The sequence below is a fragment of the Peromyscus eremicus genome, chromosome 8a (genome assembly GCF_949786415.1).
Source record: "Peromyscus eremicus chromosome 8a, PerEre_H2_v1, whole genome shotgun sequence".
NCBI classification, from domain to species: domain Eukaryota; kingdom Metazoa; phylum Chordata; class Mammalia; order Rodentia; family Cricetidae; genus Peromyscus; species Peromyscus eremicus.
In genome coordinates, this window is record NC_081423.1 from 17,602,827 (window position 1) to 17,618,560 (window position 15,734).

General features: G+C 57.9%; 4 protein-coding genes across 5 annotated transcripts; 3 read left to right on the top strand and 1 right to left on the bottom strand.

Annotated features, from left to right (window-relative positions):
• Positions 1-58: 58 nt before the first annotated feature.
• Positions 59-5,551, top strand: Rhot2 (ras homolog family member T2). Its single transcript, XM_059269225.1, has 19 exons — positions 59-129; positions 214-272; positions 359-440; positions 540-583; positions 1,357-1,410; positions 1,775-1,827; positions 1,905-2,013; positions 2,112-2,213; positions 2,356-2,454; positions 2,552-2,660; positions 2,737-2,857; positions 3,185-3,269; positions 3,341-3,483; positions 3,575-3,675; positions 3,751-3,881; positions 3,994-4,074; positions 4,220-4,342; positions 4,438-4,640; positions 4,849-5,551. Exons 1-19 carry the CDS (start codon positions 93-95, stop codon positions 4,973-4,975), a joined length of 1,863 nt encoding a protein of 620 aa, XP_059125208.1. The 5' UTR covers positions 59-92; the 3' UTR covers positions 4,976-5,551.
• Positions 5,552-7,361: 1,810 nt separating this feature from the next.
• On the top strand, positions 7,362-10,894 carry Rhbdl1 (rhomboid like 1). The gene is made up of 8 exons (XM_059270278.1): positions 7,362-7,482; positions 7,911-8,072; positions 8,290-8,514; positions 8,590-8,738; positions 8,907-9,019; positions 9,111-9,211; positions 9,291-9,351; positions 9,432-10,894. The coding sequence occupies exons 1-8, from the start codon at positions 7,444-7,446 to the stop codon at positions 9,701-9,703; spliced, it is 1,122 nt and encodes a 373-aa protein (XP_059126261.1). The 5' UTR covers positions 7,362-7,443; the 3' UTR covers positions 9,704-10,894.
• A 657-nt stretch (positions 10,895-11,551) lies between these two features.
• Stub1 (STIP1 homology and U-box containing protein 1) lies at positions 11,552-13,897 on the top strand. The gene is made up of 7 exons (XM_059270279.1): positions 11,552-11,828; positions 12,284-12,482; positions 12,565-12,730; positions 12,915-13,002; positions 13,188-13,244; positions 13,325-13,441; positions 13,518-13,897. Exons 1-7 carry the CDS (start codon positions 11,670-11,672, stop codon positions 13,641-13,643), a joined length of 912 nt encoding a protein of 303 aa, XP_059126262.1. The 5' UTR covers positions 11,552-11,669; the 3' UTR covers positions 13,644-13,897.
• Positions 12,782-15,647, bottom strand: Jmjd8 (jumonji domain containing 8). Of its 2 annotated transcripts, XM_059270281.1 has the most exons (9): positions 15,358-15,644; positions 15,182-15,280; positions 14,988-15,036; positions 14,817-14,913; positions 14,663-14,731; positions 14,455-14,574; positions 14,314-14,381; positions 14,094-14,228; positions 12,782-14,023 (listed from the first exon to the last, which is right to left on the bottom strand). In XM_059270281.1, exons 1-9 carry the CDS (start codon positions 15,513-15,515, stop codon positions 13,943-13,945), a joined length of 876 nt encoding a protein of 291 aa, XP_059126264.1. In that variant the 5' UTR covers positions 15,516-15,644; the 3' UTR covers positions 12,782-13,942. The 2 variants fall into 2 exon arrangements, with proteins under 2 accessions (XP_059126264.1, XP_059126263.1); XM_059270280.1 differs by having other exon boundaries at positions 12,782-14,228; positions 15,358-15,647.
• Between the last annotated feature and the right edge of the window lie 87 nt (positions 15,648-15,734).

The window sequence follows — 15,734 nt, forward strand, 5'->3', positions numbered from 1 at the left end:
AGGAGAGGGTTAGGGTTGGGGTTGGGTTTAGTTTGGTCCGTTTTGGGCCGGGGGGTGGGGGTGGGCTTGGGGTGCTGCTGCGGGCGGTAGCCATGCGGCGCGACGTGCGCATCCTGCTGCTAGGCGAGGGTAAGCGCGGGGGCCCAGGGCAGAAGGGTAGGGTCGGCGTGACCTCGACGGTGCTCCTGACTACTGTTCCCTCTACATGCGCAGCCCAGGTGGGGAAGACTTCTCTGATCCTGTCGCTGGTCGGCGAGGAGTTTCCCGAGGAGGTGCGCCAGCTGGACTGGACACTCGGGGCGGATGCGACGCTCTGGGCGGCTGGACTCCGCAGTCAATCCCAACCCACCTGTTGCAGGTCCCTGCCCGCGCGGAGGAGATAACCATCCCCGCCGATGTCACCCCGGAGAAGGTGCCCACCCACATCGTGGACTACTCAGGTATTTCCAAGTGCTGCCCCCAGCCGGTGTGTATTGGGCTTTCAGCCGATCTGCACTGAGCCCGACAGCCTCTCTGCATCGGGTTCTCTTTCCTTCTAGAAGCGGAGCAGACAGAAGAGGAACTTCAGGAGGAGATCCACAAGGTGCGGTGCATCTTGAGGGCCCGTGGGTACCGAGCCCGATTTATTGGTCCCAACTGCTGCCACCTAGTCTTAATCGGCTTCCTCTTCTGTGGAGCTGGATTAAGGTGACAGGCTGTGCTTGACCCTGATAATTCTTCTGTGACCTTCAGGACTGAACGTTGTTGGCATTCCCGGATCACAGCTTTCTGGGAACCAGGACCGATTTAATGCCTCCGTTAGTGCTTAGGGAGAGAAGGGATATCCCTCCTTTGCTCCTTCCCAGGGTCTAGGGGAGCAGATACATGTGTCCTTCACTGCTTCTCCTTAAACACTATATTCCCTTTCCCCAGTACCATGGCTCTGTACTCCAGTCTACTGCCCTGGTTCCCCAGGCTGTGGTGGGTGCCATCTTAATTAGGAGTTAGCCGTTGCCAGAGTTACCATGTTCCTGAATGCAGTCCTTCAGCCTCTGTGTCTCCTGGCTGTTTTGTCCACAGCATCCTTGCTGCTTGTTCTGAGCTAGAAAGTGAGATTCTGGTCAAGGCCGTACCCTGCATGTGGTGGGTCTGTCATAAGCACTTAGGGCAAGGATGTGCTTACTAGAGCCATGGTGCTCGAGTCCCGTGTCTCTTAGGGAGTGCTGGCAGGGAAAGGTTTGTTTGGTAAAGGTGGGTGTCCCAGTCTTGAGAGCCCCAGCCCGTCCTGCTGTGAGCACCTGGGCCATGCTGGAGTGACCCATGCAGCTTATAGTGAGCAGGCAGCCTCTGGTCACCCTGTGCCCTTCTTTCCCTTAGGCAAATGTAGTGTGTATGGTGTACGATGTGTCTGAGGAAGCCACCATTGAGAAGGTGAGCAAGAGGGGAGCTCCTTGTCCATTCTCGGCCCCTGCTGCTAGTGCCTGGCTTAGCTGACCTGGGCAGTACATAGCGGCTCTTGATCCTCAGTCCTCATTCCCAGCCTCTTCTCTATTGAGCTTTTCAGGATGCCCCATACCTCTGAGCTAGGGACCCCAGCCTGCATGGGGAGATTTGGCGCTGTTAGGATCAGAGAAGTCCCTAGCTGTCATCCACAGTCTCCCACCAGCTTCATCCACAGGACCACAGTTGGCTTCCAACTCTCCTCCACTCTTAAAGCTTGTTTAGCCCCGGGTAGGGGAGCGTGGGCTGTGAGCATGTGTGCATTCTTCCCTCACACTTGGACTTTGTCTTTCAGATCCGAACCAAGTGGATCCCCCTGGTGAATGGCAGGACTGCCACAGGGCCCAGGTGACCAGCAGGGCCACAGCTAGGGGGACTAGACCCCACCTGCTCTCCATCCCTGGTGATCACGGCCTCTCTCCCAGGTTGCCCATCATCCTGGTAGGCAATAAGTCAGACCTGCGACCAGGGAGTACCATGGAGGCTGTGCTACCCATCATGAGCCAGTTTCCTGAGATAGAGACCTGTGTAGAGGTGAGCAGGGAGTTTGAGAAGCGCTGTGTTAAGACCCTGCAGCAGCTCCCTATATCTGACTTGGATCCCTCCTTGATTCTGTCCTCACCCTTGTCCAGTGTTCAGCCAAGCACTTGAGGAATATCTCAGAACTGTTCTACTATGCCCAGAAGGCTGTTCTGCACCCCACGGCCCCCCTTTACGACCCTGAGGCCAAACAGGTGAGCAGGAGTGAGGGCTACACACTTACTTCCCCAAGACTGACCCCAGGTTCTGTGTGGAGTGTTGAATAAGGAGAGCAAATGCGTGGGAGCACTGGCGGGGTGAACAGGGGAAGGGCCACTTGGTGTTGTGTCCCCACAGCTAAGACCTGCGTGCGCCCAGGCTCTCACACGCATCTTCAGGCTCTCAGACCAGGACCTAGACCATGCGCTCAGTGATGAGGAGCTCAATGCCTTCCAGGTGTGGTCCTGCCCCAAGACCCTAGCTGCCCTCATACGAGAATAATCATGGGAGGGGGGCAGCTGACTGATCTGAAGCCCTTTCTTACCGGAGGCAGAAGTCCTGCTTTGGCCATCCCCTGGCCCCACAGGCCCTAGATGATGTGAAGAGGGTAGTATACAAGAATGTGGCAGGTGGTGTACAGGACAACCGGCTGACCCTAGAAGGTGAGGCAGACATCATCTTATGCCCTTATGTGTGGGGAGTGGCTGAGCTGAGTGCTAGCCCTCTACCCTTTCACAGGTTTCCTCTTCCTGAACACACTCTTCATCCAACGTGGCCGGCATGAGACCACATGGACCATCCTGCGGCGCTTTGGTTACAGTGACTCACTGGAGCTGACGCCCGACTACCTCTGCCCACCGTGAGTTGCAAGCGGGTGGGCAGTGGGGCTTATATCTTGGGGTGGGTCCTGCTCACTGGGCCTGACTGGGACGGGGGGGGGGGGGGGGGACGGGGACGGGGACGGGACGGGACGGGGGAGGCCCTCAGCACTGGCTTCCTATTGGATCTGCCTTGATCTTGCGACCTGGGGACTCCAGCTTGGCCTCTCAACACACACTTCTAGCCACTCCCCTTGCCTAGCCCCAACCATGTGACCAGAGGGTTCTGTTGGGAGTGCCTGGCTGCCCAGGCAGGTCCTGCCTTGTGAAAGTTGAAGTGTACTAGACGGCCTCTGGCGTTCCCACAGGCTCCATGTTCCCTCTGGCTGCAGCACAGAGCTCAACCACCGTGGCTACCAGTTTGTGCAGCGGGTGTTTGAGAAGCATGACCAGGTGAGCACCGCGACCTCACCTGCCCCGCGACACACCCCAAACACATGTCACCATAGCCCCTCTGCCTGTAGGACCATGATGGCGCCCTCTCACCCGCGGAGCTCCAGAATCTCTTCAGTGTGTTCTCGGTGGCTCCCTGGGGCCCTGAGCTCTCACACACCGTCCCCACTCAGGCTGGCCGGCTGCCCTTGCATGGGTATCTTTGCCAGTGGACGTAAGTACAGTCTGTGTCTGTCTGTCTGTCTGTCTGTCCCTACCCACCCTTGCCTTACTCTCTCCAGCACTGTGCCTCCCTTTACCCCCAGCCTGGTGACCTACCTAGATGTCCAGCACTGCCTTGCACACCTTGGCTACCTGGGCTACCCCACCCTCTGTGAGCAGGACTCCCAAGCACAGGCCATCACAGGTGGGTAACTACTTTTTTGGTCCCTGGGCCCAGCGCCTCCTCAGTAGCCACCCCCCTCACGTGAGCTCTTTACAGTTACCCGTGAGAAGAGGCTAGACCAGGAGAAAGGGCAGACACAACGCAATGTGCTTATGTGTAAGGTGTTGGGAGCCCGAGGAGTGGGCAAGTCGGCCTTCTTACAAGCCTTCCTTGGCCACAGCCTGAGGGTGAGAACTGTGGCAGCCCCAGCCTCTACCTGGGAACTCAGGGGGCAGGAGAGGTACCATGGGTACCACTCGGGAGCCAGCAAATGAAGGCTTCTTTCCTTTGTCCACACAGGAAGACAGGGAACTCCCTGAGAAACCCCCCATGCATACCATCAATACAGTGCGGGTCAGCGGACAGGAGAAGTACCTGATTGTGAGTGAGGGGCTGTGCAGCCTGTCTTAGAGGGTAGACCTGCAACACTCCATGTTCCCCATTCTTCCTGCTAATAGAGCTGTCCCAGGGTGGCCCTTGGGGAACCAAGCCTTGGGGAGGTCGCTAAGGCTGTTGTTTGTCCCAGCTGTGTGAAGTGAGTGCTGATAGCCTGCTGGACACCTCTCTGGACACTACTTGTGATGTCGCCTGCTTAATGTTTGATAGCAGTGACCCCAAGACCTTTGTACACTGTGCTACCATATACAAGGCAAGTCCTGACCTAGGATCCTGTAAGGGGATACCAGCCATAGGCTAGCTAGCTAGGCCAGCAAACTTAGTTCTCACATGCATCTTTCCTGGCAGCGCCATTACATGGACGGGCAGACCCCCTGCCTCTTCATCTCCTCCAAAGCTGATCTCCCTGAAGGTGTTGCTTCACCAGGCCTGTCACCAGCTGAATTCTGCCGTAGGCACCGGCTGCCTGCCCCCACCTCATTCTCCTGCTTGGGACCAGCCCAGCCCAGCACAGCTGTCTTTACCCAACTTGCTACCATGGCCACCTTCCCGTGGGTATACCTAACACAGCCTTAGTGTGGGGTGGCTGTCGCAGGGCTTGGTCTGTCATCCGGGTACAAAGGCGTCAGAGCTGCAGGCCGGCGCCTATGGCTCAGAGCTGTGGCGGTGTCCCCCTTTGGCCTGGTCTCTGACTGCTTGGGACACGGGTTTTCAGCAGTGAGCTTTTAGCACATGCCTTGCACATTCATCTCTCCACAGGCACCTGGTGCACACAGAGCTGCACCCCACCTCCTTTTGGCTTCGAGGGATGCTGGTGGCTGTTGGGACTGCGGTGGCTGCTGTCCTCAGCTTCTCACTCTACAGGGTCCTAGTGAAGAGCCGATGATGAAGGACCGATGAGCCGCTCGTGACCAAGGCACTGCACACTGTGGTGCCTTGTGGGGGCCCACGCCGCAGAGGAGTGTGGGCTTTCAGTTTGGCGATGTAATGGCTATGTGGCTACAGGGTCCCCGGGATTGATGTGGGGTACCTGCTCAGGGACTTGGTCTAAAACCGTGGCTTCAAAAACCTCTTGTTCCATAACAGGGCTGTGTTTTGCCCTGTCCTGCTGGGACCGAGGGTCCAGGTGGCAGGTGTGAGGCCTTAGCCTTGGATGGAGTATTGTGTGTTAGGGGCTGGGCTGTGGGTACAGAAGCCAGGGACCAGGACCAGGAGTTCTCAGGGTGCTTCCTGGTTCTGCATGGCCAGTAGGCCTGCGGGGGACAAGAGGTGGTGGTCAAATCGGGGAGGGACCTGATAGTCACAGAGTTCCCACCTATCTTTACCCACACTGGACCAGCTGCCGAGCAAGTGGAATTGGGTTCCCTGATTAAACTTCACTTGTCTTTTCCATCTCTCGGATATTGGTCTCTCAAGACGGCTCTTTTTTCTTTCTTTAAAAAAAAAAGCTTATTTTTTTATATGTTTGTTTTGGCTGCATGTATATAAATAAGTGCACTGTGTGTGTGCCTGATACCCATGGAGCCCAGATGAGAGTGTCAGATCCCTGGAACTGGAGTTAACTGATGATTGTAAACTTCCATGTGGATGTTGGGAACAAATCCAGGTCCTCTGCAGGAGCAGCAAGTGCTCTTAACCACTAAGCCATCTCTCCAGCCCCATAAAGATGGCTTTTCAGTCAGTCTAAATATGACTTCTTTCTATGTGTGGATTGGGAATGTCACCTGACCCTCCTGTCTCCCTCTGTCCCTGGGTCCCTATTCTTTTTTGGTGCCTGTCCTGGATCTTGCTCTGTAGCCCAGGCTGGCCTCGAACTCACAGAGATCTGCCTGGCTCTGCCTCCCGAGTGCTGGGATTAAAGGCGTGTGCCACTGCTGCCCAGCAGCTGGGTCCCTATTCTGAGGTCTCCCACTAGTCACAGTGACAGATGGCTGTGGAAGATTCAGTTGGGGTCTGCTGTCCAGGAAAGTCAGCCTCCATCAGTGGATTGGTGTATGTGTGACCGGTCCAATGCCTGTGCCTATTTCTTCCCTGGGAATGTAGCTTCTGGGGTGGTGGTTCCTTAGTACCGCACGCTCCAAACTTCAGCCCAGTCAGCCTGCCTGGCTATGTTGAGAACCTAGGCTTTATGTGTAGCCTGACTGTTACTGTAAGGGGTAGAGCATAGATCTCAGCCTGTCCAGGAGCTGAGGGGAGGGGAGACAGTGGGGCTCAGAGTTGATCCTTCAACACAGCCTGCCAGCAAGAGCACTTGAGACAGGAAGCCACATACACAGATAACCAGTGTGTCATTGAGTTGGGGCAGGTAGGTACTCCTGCTCCAGAATGTCTGCCTAACGGGGATCCTTGAAAGAGGAGGCCTCTTCCGTCTGCCAGGGTCCCAGCCTACTGGCCTTCTGTCCCGCTAAGCATACGGACAGGATGCTTTTTGTAGGCAGCTGTATCCCCTGTAGAGGAATTGCCACTGCATCTCTGCAGCAGCAGATTCTTTATTTTATTTTTTTTTTAGTGACACTTGGAGGGGTTGCCATGGTTACACACTCACGGTCTGTCACCTTCTCTGTCCTCAGGAACAAATGCCCTCTATCTAAGCTGCGGTCCTACCTTCCTTCAGAAGGCTATGGGTCTGCCTGGTTACACCCATGTCTGACTTTGGGCCTTTGCACTGGGAGCCCTGCTGTCTCAAATCCAGTGCAGGAGTATTTGGTTAGAGCTTCAAGCCTTAGCCACAAGTAGGGGGAAGGATGTGAGTCTTGGTCTGAGCAGTGGCAGTACCCTACCGCCTGGTGTCTGGGCTTGCTTTGCAGGACCTGGGGCTTCCTTGCTGCGACACTGCAAATACTCATCAGACTGTCTACTGCAAGCAGCTCCCAGCTCAGGAAAACGTCTGAGTGTGGTGGGGAGCAAATGGACCTTAACATTCCGGGGATGGGTCACAGGCCTATTCTTTAGTCAGGGAAAGCTTCCTAGAGAAGGTGCTAAGCATGCCAAATACAGAAACCAGAAAGGCTGCATAAGACGGATATTAGGTGCCGCAGGTTCCCAGCTACGGCCTCCTGGGAGAAGCTTCTGCAGCATGAGTGCAAGAGCTGTGCGCAGGCGGTGGTTCTGGGTCGAGCTGTTTGGTGGGGGACGGTTCTACCCAGGATGTGCGTCGCGTCGGGGCGGCGCGTGCGCGTTTGGGGTGCGCGCGAGCTCTGCCCGTGTGCGCGCGGGGCTGGCATCTCGGTGACGCCGTCTGAGCTTGGTGCGCGCAAAGCAGAGCAGGCGGAGCGGGCCGGCCGGGGCGGAGCGGAGCGGTCCGCAGAGCAGCCCCTCCCGGCCTCGGCCGACCCCAGCCCTCGGCCCGGCTCTATGGACAGGAGCTCGCTGCTGCAGCTCATCCAGGAGCAGGTGCGTGGTGGGTGGGAGCTGGCACTGCCTTGGCGCCCTTCCAGCCGGTGAGGGGCTCGGGGGGAGGGACCATGTTCGCAGAAGGCCCTACCAGGCAGCTACCTCCGAAGCCTCCCCTCTCTGCACGACCTTGGCCTGAGACTCAAGACCCCAGGAAAGGTCTGGCTTTACTGGGTTTCCACGGAAGGCTGGGGAGGGAGGGTGGTGGTCCTTGGACCTAGATCCACCCCTAGTCCTCCCCCTTCTAGAACTGGTAGGTGAATATGAGGTGGTAGAGCAGCCAAGCCAGGCACCCTGCCCTGCCATGGCCCGGGAACAAGCTGGTTCTAGCAAACAGGCACTGACTGCCACCAAAGTCCAGCCTTCCTGGCCAGCCTGGCTCAGCCCTGTGGCTGGGGGTTGGCCCACCCTCTACTCCCCCACCACAGCAGCTGGATCCTGAGAACACAGGCTTCATCGGTGCGGACACCTTCGCTGGCCTGGTACACAGCCATGAGCTGCCCCTGGACCCCACCAAGTTGGACATGTTGGTGGCTCTGGCTCAGAGCAACGAACGGGGCCAGGTCTGCTACCAGGAGCTGGTGGACCTGGTCAGTGCCATGGTGTGTGGGCAGCAGGGGAGGGCCCCAGGCCTGGTCAAGCACAGCACTCTGGCCAAAGCTGGGTGGGCAGGCAGCTTACTGGGTAGGGCTTACGGACCTGGGCAGTGTGGAACAGGGCTTTAAACTATCAGCAGCTATGCAGCCAATTAGGGCAGGGTTCCACAGGAACAGTACTGTCACCCACAGTAAGACCTCTTCCCTTCAGATCAGCAGCAAGCGTTCCAGCAGCTTCAAGAGGGCCATTGCTAATGGACAGCGGGCGCTGCCTCGGGACGGACTGCTAGATGAGCCAGGCCTGGGTGTCTACAAGCGGTTTGTGCGATATGTGGCCTACGAGATCCTGCCCTGTGAGGTGGATCGTCGCTGGTACTTCTACCGGCACCGCAGCTGCCCACCCCCTGTGTTCATGGCCTCTGTCACCCTTGCCCAGGTGGGCCTGCCCACATGCTGCCCCGGGGCCTCCTGAGTCCCTAGTCTTGACCAGCCCTAACACTAGTGTCCCCAGATCATCGTGTTCCTGTGCTACGGGGCACGTCTCAACAAGTGGGTGCTCCAGACCTACCACCCTGAATACATGAAGAGCCCTCTAGTGTACCACCCAGGACACCGCGCTCGCGCCTGGCGCTTCCTCACCTACATGTTCATGCATGTTGGGTAAGTGAGCCTCGGGGTTCCAGAGTCCTGTCCCCTCACCTCCCAGCACCTGCCCATTGACTCCGAAGGCTTAACTCCCACAGGGGGGTCGCAGCTGCCCGATGTGTACTCTGGGGGTGGGCAAAGCACACCTCTGATCACTCCTCCCCAATGCTCCTTTGTGACCAGGCTGGAGCAGCTAGGGTTCAACGCCCTCTTGCAGCTGATGATTGGGGTGCCCCTGGAGATGGTACACGGTGTACTTCGCATCAGCCTGCTGTACCTGGCGGGTGTGCTGGCAGGTGAGGCAGGCACACTGGTGAGTGGGTCCCCTGCCTACCTCACCTGGTGAGCTGAGGGCCAGCTGTGCCTCCCACCTCTCTATGCCCACAGGCTCCCTGACTGTCTCTATCACAGACATGCGTGCCCCTCTCGTAGGGGGCTCTGGAGGGGTCTATGCCCTGTGCTCAGCGCACCTGGCCAATGTTGTCATGGTAATAGGACTGCCCTTCTGGGGAGGTGGGAAGGGGCCCACTGGATGTGCTTCACAGCCTGTCTGCCTGCCCCCATCAGAACTGGGCTGGGATGCGGTGTCCATACAAGCTGCTGAGGATGGTGCTGGCTCTGGTGTGCAGTGAGTAACGGGGCAGGGGGGGCGCTGGGAGGCCCTCCACCTGCAGGCAGGGCCCCTCCCACCTGTCGCTCCCTCTGCAGTGAGTTCCGAAGTGGGCCGGGCTGTATGGCTGCGCTTCTCCCCACCACTGCCCGCCTCAGGCCCACAGCCCAGCTTTATGGCACACCTGGCTGGTGCAGTGGTAGGTGTAAGCATGGGCCTTACCATCCTTCGAAGCTATGAGGAGCGCCTGAGGGACCAGTGCGGCTGGTGGGTGGTGCTACTTGCCTATGGCACCTTCCTGCTTTTCGCCATCTTCTGGAACGTCTTTGCCTATGACCTGCTGGGTGCCGATATCCCCCCTCCACCTTGACCTGCTCCTTAGGGCCATATGGCCAGAGCCCGGCCTGCAGTGGGTCAGCCGCCAGGTGGGCCTGCATGTCTGCCCTCTATGGATGGACCTCTCAGGGCTGCTCTTCCCCACAGGGGCAGGCGGGCCCTGTGGTCCACCGGGGTGAGGCCAAGTCTTACCGCAGCCCTTGCTGCCCCTTCCAGGCCTTTCTGGGGGAGGGGTGCTACTAGGCCAGGGCTGGGTGGAGGTCCTTGAATGTGGCCCTAGAGGAGACCCCCTCCCTCCCCACCGATCCCCAGGACTTGCAGTCTGAGCCTTTTTGGAGAATGAATAAATATTTTACACAGCACTAGGAAGCTGTCCTGGGGCTCTGCAGACTTGTCTGCCCCCTCATCCACACTGTATGGGACATCTCCCCTCCAGGATGGTCTGTGTTCCCTTTCCACTTGAAGCTCTGCACCTGGCTTGAGGTGGTGGCTTTACTTCTCCAGGCCAGGGCCAGAATCCACATAGGAGGTGGGGCCCGTGATAAGAGACTGTGGACTTCTGGGTCAGGCCAAGTTCAGCAATCATTTATTGTGCTCCAAGGGTCTCCAGTCTCCTGTTCTCTCAGCCTCCCTTCCAAAGACAAGCCCACACCAGAGTCAGGTTCACTTGGCAGGCCTACAGTCCTTGTGGGCAGCCCAGCTGGGGTGAAGTTCAGGCAGCAGGTCCGGGTATAGCTTCTGTCCCACAGCCCAAGTCTGTAATGCTGTCTTCACAAAAGGAAAAGTCTATACAGCCCTATGGCGGTCTCTAATGAGGACTGCAAGGGTCCTGGGGTCCAGAGTTACTAGTCACCTGAATCCTGAAGGGGTCTTGCATGACCTCCCAGGCCCCAGCAGTTGGCTCACCTTGGCTCAGGAATGCAGCGCGCTCTTGCACCTGGGTCAGAAACAGCAAGCAGTGTTTGTGTACGGCAGGGCCAGCAAGCGAGGCACTGTAGCCACCGCCTCTTCGTATAAGAAAGCTGCCACCTCAGAAGCTTCTGCCGCCAGGACCACGGCAAAGAGTGACAGGGAGGTTCTGGGGATAGCTTCTTGGAGCTAAACCTCCGATGGAGTCCCCGCCCAACTTAGGCAAAGATGCTCCCTTCTCACTCTGAGGCAGTGACAGGGACCATGAAACGCACAGATCAGCAGAAGGCCGAGTTCTGCTCCTCCAACCGCGGGGGTGGGGTAGGGTCGGGTGGGGGAGTCAGTGGACAACGGCTGCAGTAGCAGCGGCTAGGAAGGGCTCTTCTACAGACCATGGGGTCAAAGGGCCCCAGGTGCAAGCGCTCTCCAAGGAAACCTGCTGGCTCCGCCCTTGAAGAAGCTCCTCCCCGTGACAGCAAGAAAGGGAGAGTCCGGCCGCGCACCCGCAGTTTCCTCTACAGCAGCCACTGCAGGTCCTTTCGTGTCAACGTGTCACGTGCTTGCTTCTCGGCCATTAATGGCCGCAGGCAGCTCCTCCCGATTCCCAGGGAAGGCCCGCGAGGACGGTCTGACCTGCCGGCCTCCCTCCCTCTCCTTCCCTCAGTTCCGCGCTCCTACCAGCGGTCCAGACGCTCCCAGGCTCCCGCGTGCACCCGCATGGCGGGCAAGGACAGCGGTCCAGTGACCGCTCCTCGGAGAGCCACTTCTCAAGGGCCGCTGCCACGTTTCCCGGGAGTGGGCCGGAGGGCGGGGCCTGAACGCAGAGGGGGCGGAGCCTTGGTCTGAATAGCGAGGATAGGTCCTGGCTACTGTGGGGCGGGGCCCGTAGAGAGCGCGGCCGTAGCTTCGCAGTGTTTCGTGAAGTGGCTCAGCGGCCGCGAGGCTCCGCCTTTGCTCACGTGTCCTCATGCCAGCCCCGCCCCACGCCGGAAGTTCCGGTGGCGGATCGCCGACCGGGCGGAGCTGATCGCTGCGCGGGCTGCGAGAGCTAGGTGGCCGGGCGCGGAGCCCAAGCCGTGCCGCGCGGCGCCATGAAGGGCAAGGAGGAAAAGGAGGGCGGCGCGCGGCTGGGCACTGGCGGTGGCAGCCCCGATAAGAGCCCGAGTGCGCAGGAGCTCAAGGAGCAGGGGAACCGGCTCTTCGTGGGCCGCAAGTACCAGGAGGCGGCGGCCTGCTACGGCCGCGCCATCGTGAGTGCGGGGGGCGGGGGCGGGGGCGGGGCCCGATGTGCCTCCCAGTTCTGTGATTCCGGGACGATTTTCTGGCAGCCAGGACTCGGTAGCTAGCTTGTTCCCCTGGCTCCCGGATTACTGTTCCCGAGCCCAGGGATGGTTGTCTGGGAACTGGCGGGTGGGATGCTTAATTGAGACAGGCTTAGGATGACACCAGGAACCCTTGCCCCCTTGAGGCGCCCAAGTCCAGAACTGGGAGAGAGGTTCTTGGTAATGTTCACAAAAGCAGTTATAGTTAAGAGAACACAGCCAGAATCCAGAGCTCTGGCAACCCGGAAACCTCCAGTTTCTCGATCTCAGTCATGGGCTCCAAATCTGGAACATTACCCGGATCGTTGGTGGCTGTCAGCGTCCTGGGATAGAAAGATCCAGATGAGCCCACAGTCTTTATGTTGTCTGGCCTTGGTCCCTAGACCCGGAACCCACTTGTGGCAGTGTACTACACCAACCGGGCCCTGTGCTATCTGAAGATGCAGCAGCCTGAACAGGCACTTGCTGACTGCCGGAGAGCCCTGGAGCTGGATGGGCAGTCTGTGAAGGCGCACTTCTTCCTGGGGCAGTGCCAGCTAGAGATGGAGAGTTATGATGAGGCCATTGCCAATCTGCAGCGAGGTGGGCTGACAAGATGCCAGGTTGTGGGCACCTTGGGGCCAGCATTGTTGACGAGTGTAACTTAAAGTGTCCACTCCCCCAGCCTATAGTTTGGCCAAGGAGCAGCGACTCAACTTTGGGGATGATATCCCCAGTGCCCTTCGCATTGCTAAGAAGAAGCGTTGGAACAGTATCGAGGAACGGCGCATTCACCAGGAGAGTGAGCTGCACTCTTATCTCACCAGGCTCATTGCTGCTGAGCGAGAGAGGTGGGTCTCCCCCCCCCCCCCTTCCATGCTACTTCCTCGGTTGACACTGAGTCACCAGCACAAGAGTTTATTGAAAGAACACTGGAACACGGGAAGCCCAGGAGGCAAGAGGCTGAAATGGGGAGGGCTCTGGCATTTTCTGGTCAGGACCATCACTGACTACTAGCTTCTGGTTAACTCTCAGGGAACTGGAAGAGTGTCAGAGGAACCACGAGGGTGATGAGGATGATGGCCACGTCCGGGCCCAGCAGGCCTGCATTGAGGCCAAGCACGTGAGGGTGCCCCTAGTCCACATGTGGGTCGTTGTGTGTGTGTTTTTGTGTGTGGCATGAAAAGTGCCCCAGCCTATGGTGGATCTGTTGGCCCATGCATGACATGAGTGCCCTGGTGGACATAAGGTGTGTGTGTCTGTGTGGAGGAGATATGAGTTGCCCACACATGGCACTCAACTCTACAGGATAAATACATGGCAGACATGGATGAGCTCTTCTCTCAGGTGGATGAGAAAAGAAAGGTGAGTATTCTTTAAAGCCCATGGGCAGGTACTGCTGAGGTGACCCTTCCAGTTGCAGACATTTTCCCATTGTGCTATAGAAGCGAGATATCCCGGACTACTTGTGTGGCAAGATCAGCTTTGAGCTGATGCGGGAGCCCTGCATCACACCCAGTGGTATCACTTATGACCGTAAGGACATTGAGGAGCACCTGCAGGTAAGGGTCCGTGGGCCTCAGGACTGGGATCAGAGGTATACTTAGGCGGTTGAACACTCTGACTCTCTTGTTGCAGCGTGTGGGCCACTTTGACCCTGTGACCCGGAGCCCTCTGACCCAGGAACAGCTCATACCCAACTTGGCCATGAAAGAAGTCATTGATGCATTCATCTCTGAGAACGGCTGGGTAGAGGACTACTAAGGCCCCATGTCCTGCCTGGCACCCTGGCCCAGGAGGGTCTGGAGACAGAAGCTCCAGTCCCTGTATATAGTTTGTGTCCCTGGGCCTGCCCCCATCAGTCCTGCTGATGGGTTCTGAACTGCTCCCCTACTCGGCATACCCCTTGCTGGGCCATGAGCCTCCCCTGTCCCCCTTCTGGGCTGGAAAGCGGGTAAGGGTGGGCTGAGGTTGCTGCTGCTGCCGCCACTGTCCTGTAATAAAGTCTGTGAGCACTACATTGGCATGTGCTGGTGCAATGGGCTTGCCAGTTGCCTGTTGGGCTAGCCAAGAAAGGTAGAAATGAAGACACTGGTGTCCAGATTGAGTGTGGCATGCCACCACCGGTCAGGGAAATACAGCACCTGGGAGAAAAGCACAGAGATTGGTTGGAGCTTTTTGGGTCAGCCCAACCCCCACCTGCCAGCCACTGACTTCACCAGCCCGGATGGTGCATTCCAGGGGCCGAGCTGAAGGGGCTAGGGATGGGTATATTTCCTGTAGCCAGGCCAGTGTGGTCTTGTTCGGGTGGAACTCTGGTGTCTTCTCAGGAGGGTAGAGGAACCAGCGCTGGAGGAAGGAGTATAAAGTTACTCTGTGTGCTAAGGACACAGATCCCAAACTTCAGCTCCTACTCTTGTACCTTTGTACTGACCTTCCGACCATAAATCACCTCGGAGAAACCAGGGCCATGCCAGTGGAAGGGTACCCCAGATCCAGCTCCTGTGGGGTCAGTTGTGAATGATGAACAAAGTATGTATGGGCTTCCCCACATGTGTTTTGAAGAAGCACCCACCTGCAATTCCAAAGCTGTAAGCAAGGCTGGTTCCCAGTAGACGAAACGGAGGTGGAGAATAATGCTGGAATAGTGGTGCCCACTCAGTAAAGTTGTTGTCTCCAAAAAAGTACAGGGTGTCTGCCAGCAGAGAAGATGAGAGACAAGAATATTGGCAGCAGTGCACTGCTAAGTGTCCCATCCCCAAGGCTGTCCAGGTCTGGCTCACCATTGCCTAGGGATGTGGGATCCTGGGGGTGCAGCAGCTGCTCCACATATTCCTGGAAGGGCAGGTCCACTACGAGAAGGGGCAGTCAGGACTGGTCAGTCTTGCCTTTGGGATGCTGGCAAGCAAGCAGGCCTTGAAAGGTGTGATAGCTCACCTTTCTGGTAGGAGTAGGTGTTGGCTGTACTTAGGCGAACAACGTTGTCCCCAAACGAGGCCAGCAGGTTTTCCCGAGAGCACAGGGCTCTGAACCTCTAGGATTGGAGGATAAACGAACTGAGCAACTGGCCAGTCAGGATTAGTTGCCCACATGGGTACAAGTACTCACCGAGTTGTCCGTGAGTCCCTGTAATATGACCGGCTTGAGGAAGGCGTAGCTAGGGGAGGAAGGGCAGCGAGTTGAACCCTGCAGGGGCCTCTCCTGTGCCCAGGCAGTGAAGGTATGACCTCCCTCTGCAGCCAAAAGATCATGCTTGGGGGTATGCCTAGAATAATGCTGGAACTGGGGGCAGGGACACATACTGCTGCATGAATTCGGAGTATGTGAGGTGTGCTCGGCGCTCCACAGTGCAACGCTCTTCCTCCGTCACTGCTGCTACAGTCCCCAGCCAGCTTTGCTGCCTGCGGGGACAACAGGTTAGCGCGACCCGCCAGGGCTCGGAGTTGAGGCTCCATCCCGCACCTTCTCTGCCGCTCACCATCCCCCTTCGCCAGAGCCAGGCAGGACCACAGTCACCATCGTCCATAGTACAAAGACCGAAAGCGGCCCTGGCCATCTAGCCGCCGCCATGAACATGCGCGTGTAGGCGCGCAGCACGCTGGGAATCCCGTCGACACTTGCGTAACCACGAGCCATTGGCCTGCCGCCCTGACTGCCGTAGCTATCCGCAAGCAGCAGCCAGCCGGGCCCTGGAAGCCTCCTTCATAAACACCATCCCCCTTCAATCATTTCCTCAAGGCGGAGTGAACATTTGTGTTGAGTAGCCATTGGTTATTGCGGGTTACCATGGCTACAGCGCTCCTACCGGAAGTTCCCGCCTGCGGCGCAATCAAAGTGACAACTGGCTGAACAGCA